This window comes from Anarrhichthys ocellatus, unplaced genomic scaffold (genome assembly GCF_004355925.1).
Source record: "Anarrhichthys ocellatus isolate YVR2014 unplaced genomic scaffold, GSC_Weel_1.0 scaffold3504, whole genome shotgun sequence".
Taxonomy (NCBI): Eukaryota; Metazoa; Chordata; class Actinopteri; order Perciformes; family Anarhichadidae; genus Anarrhichthys; species Anarrhichthys ocellatus.
Window position 1 is genome coordinate 1 of NW_022283478.1, and position 5,589 is coordinate 5,589.

The window sequence follows — 5,589 nt, forward strand, 5'->3', positions numbered from 1 at the left end:
GGACATGTCTGGGTTCCCCTCTAGAATCATTGCGGACATGTCTGGGTGTCGTGTCGGTTTCCTCTCATTACATGCATACAGTCTCTTTTCAGAATAAACTTCCATCGTAGGTTTAGTTCGTCTTTAGGTTTACTAATGCAACAAAACTACTTGGTTAGGTTTAGGAAAAGATCGTGGTTTGGGTTAAAATAAGTCTTTTTTTTAACGTAACTGGCATTAGTTAAGTACGGAAGTTATGTAACAAAACTACGTTAAAACCTCAACACTGACTTGGTTTCACACAGGACTTGATCAGCTTTCAACTGAGTCAAAGTCCTGTGTTTGTTTGAACACACAATCTCTCCTCCCACCTGCCCTTAGAGGACTTTGTCCATCTTTATACTACAGCAGCTGCTCTGAGAGTCTAATAATGACTTGGATGGGTTGACATCGTAGTTAATTGAAAGCCTAGTGCGTGTCATACAGACACTAAAGGGTGCCTCGGTGCAGCGGTATCAGACGTAGCTAAACCTAGGAAAATGAACACGCTGCAATTCTTAGTAGGGCTGCACGGTGGTGTAGCGGCGAGCACTGTCACCTCACAGCAAGAGGGCCCGGGTTCGATCCCTGATCTTCTGTCTGGGGGAGAACGCCTTCCTCTCACAGTCCAAAGACTTGCAGCTTAGGTTATTTGGAGACTTGAAATTGCCCGTGAATGTGAGCGTGAATGTTTGTCTGTCTCTATATGTGCCCTGCGATAAACTGGAGACCTGTCCAGGGTGTACCCTGCCTTTGCCAATGTCAGCTGGGATCGGCTCCAGCGCCCCTGAATAGGATGAGCGGTCAGGAGAATGGAATTCTTAGATATCCTACAAAATCACTTCATATGTAATCTACGTAATCATAAACAAGGAAATAGAAAGACCACAAAAACTCACACAGTACTGGTGAGAAGGAGGTGGGACCACTTCTGTAGTTATTTTAACCCAAATGATGTTTTCCTAAACCTACATAGTTGTTGTTTTTTCTAAACCTAAGTGAGTTGTTTCCTTGAAGACTGAAGTTTATTTTGAAAAGACTGTATTCATGTAACGAGCGGACATTGACACGTGTTTGCTAAATTCCTGTCCTTGTCTGTGTGTGTGTGTGTTTGTGTGTGTGTGTGAGAGTCTCTTCTTGTCCTGCTGTCCTGGGCACAGTCTGCCTTCACACCTGCCTGCAATCAGCTCATCAAACCCCTCAGCTCACACATCTGTCGTTCATCAGCTCGTCATCTCTGCAGTTCATGTGCTCTGGCTCTGGCTCTTCACCCACTCATCACTCATCTAGAATCCCATCTCAGGCTCCTCTAGAGTTCATTCTTTTGAGGATTTGACCTTGTGCTCAGCCGCTCACTGTTTGTCCTCTGTCTAAGGATCACTGCCACATCTGCTTCTCCAGTCTGCCTGCCTTACCCGACCGCTCGTCAACCATCCCCCCCTCGGGTCCAGCCACGCTCGCCATTCCTCATCATGTCCCCTTCTCCATCTTCAACCCCAGCTATAAATCCCATTCTCTTTAAAACCTCCTCCCCTGTGTCTCTGCCTGTGTTTGGGTCCTCGCTCACTGCTCTTAACAAAATCTGCCTTTACATGTACAGGGTGCGTCTTCCTAAATAAAAGTACATTTACTAAAAAGTAAATTTGGCTCCTTAAATTCATGTGTGTGTGTGAGTGAGACCTACCTGCTCGTTGGCACGTGGCCAGAAGACAGCCATTAGGAATACAGCAGTGATGGGCGGAGCTAGAAAGCTGGTCACTGATTGGATATAATCAAACAGCCGTCCACTGTTGGCTGTTTGGATGACCGGAATCCACAACAGACTAACACACACCAAGACCAGGATGAACACCCTGGAAATACACAAACTAGTTTGGCTGAGGTGAAGTCATGGCCACTGAGAGAGGTTCCGTAGAGACACACCTGTTCCACTCCACTACAGACAACATCACATATATTTAGGATTTCTCCCAAGTTCACTTCACTCTACTGCTGAAAACAAAGGATGAATTACAGTACTGGGTTAATCAAGCATGGGAATAGAAGCCACAATAAAAATGATCTATTTGTTTACCATGATCCCAGTTCAGCCCACACTTCACTTCTCCAGACTCATCTACTGTTTATGACTAAATATGTGCATCTATGCAGGTTTCTTAAATGTGTGAAAACCAGCTAAAATATTTCTATAAGAAGGGCGCAAGATAACTACATTTTAATCGATAGAGATTTTTATTTACAAAGTGACGAGATGTTATAACAGCGAGTCCCCATGTAGAAAACAGTACATCCAGCAATGGAGGCTTGGAATTAACAGGTTTATAGATCGCTGGAAGCAGAAATAGAGCAGCCGAAACAAAACCAAGAGGTTCCCGTTAGCTCTTAATGTGCTGCTTAGGAACCGATAAGCAGAACAACTTTTTTCTTTTTTTTACGTATACCTGGTTCATGACATTTTGGATTCGGTTCTAATTTGGAAGACCCTTTTGGTAAATGTGAAGCAGCAGTGAACCCACATTTTTTACAGAGTGGGAACGTTGGGGTTTGGAACAACACACACAGGACCAACAGTGCACAGAGAGATAAAGAGACACTCTTGTGTTGGTTTTTGAGTCAGTTGCAATTTTAATTATACAACCAAATCTCAGCTTTGCATCAAGGGGCGTTTTTTCGGACATGTATCAGTCTTGTATCACTCCTACCTTCCAACTATCATGAGCTCCCTCTCTGAGGCTCCAGGCCTGGCTCTGTGGTAGAGGTCCAGTGTGAACAGAGTGGAGCTGCTGTTAAAGATGGAGGTCAGAGATGACATCAGAGCAGCTAGCATCACTGCTAGCATCAGACCACGCAGACCTGCACAGACAGAAGGACCAGCCAGGTGAGATATCAGGTGAAGCATTTTGATGTATAGTAAATATTTGTTTTGATTTTTGTTTTGATTTTTTTTGATTTTTTTTGAAGTATTCGTGTTCATGCATTCCACCGAAAATGAAAGTTTCACACCCTGACAGTCATTGTTGTCATTATTGTTTTTACTGTAATAAACTCACACTCAACATTACACACGAAAGCTTCCAGTTCTGTTTGGATATAGGCTCATAGAAATAGATGTGTTTGAACTTTTAAGTTGTTTGTGTTTGATCTGAAAAGACCTTTACATTCTACACATGTGTTATTTGATCATTAATCTATTTACATAAGGAAAAAAACAATACTAACGCAGAAGCAGTGAATAGCTCAGGAAACACACAGCTGTTGAGTGTTGGAGCACGTTAAACACACGTATGATGTTAGTAGAGGTTTGACATGTCTAACAGAGGCCAACATCTTATATTCTGTTTACTGTTTTGGGCAGAGGTGGCCTATAGGTTTGATATCGGGGTTTATCTTGCTGCTGCTCAGAGCAGACGCCCTCCATCACAGTCCAGAATTTATCATCACATATCATCTGTTAATAATAAACAATTCTATTTCTTGATCTGATTTGTCTCTCCTTATTGAACTAACATCTTCAGTTTTTCTCTCCTCACATCTTTTCCTCACATCTCTTCTTTGTGTGGAGAGACACATCGCGTTATAACGACAGAGACGTTCCCCCAGTGACTGTCAGGATCTCGGGACAGCTCCCCAGGTTGAGAACCGCTGGTCAAAACAACTTTCCTGCTGCTGCAGCTCTTGCTCACTGAAACCGGTCTCCTGACTCACTGTTAGACCATAGAAGCTGCTTGTCTTGTCTCTCTGTAAGCTCGTATTTTAGACTTTGATCCAGTGGAACTGCTGATAATCTCAACCTTCCTGCTGTGCCTTAGGGTCCTCCTTACTGTTGGCCAGTTGTCCTTCACTCAATGTGTATTTACTTCAAATTCATATGGCAAATGAAACTAAGTCAGGTTTGACTTAACCTGTCTATGAAACAGTCATAACATAATAATAGTCATAATATCCCTGGTATGAATACTTTTCTATAATCTGTGAATGAATGATCCATTTTCATTCTCTGCTGGGATGATTATTATTTGATATTTATAATTGTTTTTGTGCTTATACTGTATCATTGTCATTGATGACCCCTTTGAAAATGAGATGGTACATTTCAAAGGCTTATTACTAATAAAGAATTTCCAATGATACGACTTTTTTTGTGTTGTGTTGTCGAACTGCAACAGTTCTCTGACGGTTTCCTTTCATAAATTGTCATATTTTCAAGATGTATCAGATTATATTTACAATCCATGTATACCACAGTACACTACAGTGCTTTACATAAAGCTCTATACACTACTATTTGAGTTGAATTTGAAATATTGTTTGATCTTTAGTTTCTCCTAATATGTCCTCACACCAGAGATGAAGGATTAACAGACAGAGCTAAAGTCAATTACAACTGAGTGCAAGGTGCAAGATTTGAAAGTAAAAAAACCTAAACATGGAGAGAAGAGTTCTCGACACTGACTTTGGCCAAGCCTAGTGTGTGTGTGTGTGTGTGTGTGTGTGTGTGTGTGTGTGTGTGCGTGCGTGTGTGCGCGTGCGTGTGCGTGTGTGTGCGTGTGTGTGCGTGTGTGTGTGTGCGTGTGTGTGCTTGTGTGTGCAACTCACCCACAGGCATTAGCTCCACCACTAGTTTAGGGTAGGCGATGTTGGAGCAGCCAACTGAAGTTCCACACACACTCTGACACACTGCTGGATCCACACAACCTACCGTATCTGTACACACACACACACAGAGCGTATAAGATGCAGTGAGTTAGTTACACGTATTTGTCCTGCTTCTTCATGTTTTAGAACAAAGCTCCCAACCTTTTGGATACACAGTTTGAGTAGTCATTCATTAAAAGATGTACCTTACTTTAAAAAAGCTGTGGTGTTTTAGATTGTGGATCTATTTCTGACCATTACTCATAATAACACAGTCAACCTCCAGAGACATCATCACGCACAGTGAGCATGATGTCTGTGCTGCCTGTGTGCTGATGTGTGGAGTTTCCCTCTGGATCTGCACTTTGAAAGCTGTTAAAGAAAGCTGTGTACAATCTCATGCTAAATTCCATCAATAAATGTAACGATGGATGGAAATATGTTTTAGTAAATGATTGGCTGGTTTAATGAGGTAATGATCAAATCAAAATGATGCATGTGCTTGAACAGAAGCATTTGGCATAACAGTCCAATAGAGATGGACTGACCTGGGAACAGTGATCGGCTGATCATGCCCGGCATGACAATGAAGAACATGGGCAGCAGTTTGAGGTAGCCTCCAAGCACACTGCCACCTTTAGCATGAGACAAAGACTTGGCAGACAGAGACCTCTGGACTATAACCTGCACACACAAACACATACACTTTTGTCTTTGTATACTCGGGAAGACCCTCGTTGTCATAATACATTCCCTGACCCTGACCCTTCTGACCATTACAACTAAATACTTAACCCCAATAACCCTAAACCACCTCTCTTTCAACCCGACCCTAACCAGGCAGCAAACTCTGGGTCTGAAAAGTAAAGCCAACGTTAAAGTGCCTGAGACTTGCATTCTCTCTAGTGTCCACCAGGGGGCGACTCCTCTGGTTGT

General features: G+C 42.6%; 1 protein-coding gene across 1 annotated transcript; it reads right to left on the reverse strand.

Annotated features, from left to right (window-relative positions):
- Nucleotides 1-1,469: 1,469 nt before the first annotated feature.
- LOC116378977 (sodium/glucose cotransporter 4-like) lies at nt 1,470-5,563 on the reverse strand. Its single transcript, XM_031840880.1, has 4 exons — nt 5,202-5,563; nt 4,615-4,722; nt 2,721-2,871; nt 1,470-1,871 (listed from the first exon to the last, which is right to left on the reverse strand). The coding sequence occupies exons 1-4, from the start codon at nt 5,548-5,550 to the stop codon at nt 1,676-1,678; spliced, it is 804 nt and encodes a 267-aa protein (XP_031696740.1). The 5' UTR covers nt 5,551-5,563; the 3' UTR covers nt 1,470-1,675.
- Nucleotides 5,564-5,589: the final 26 nt, after the last annotated feature.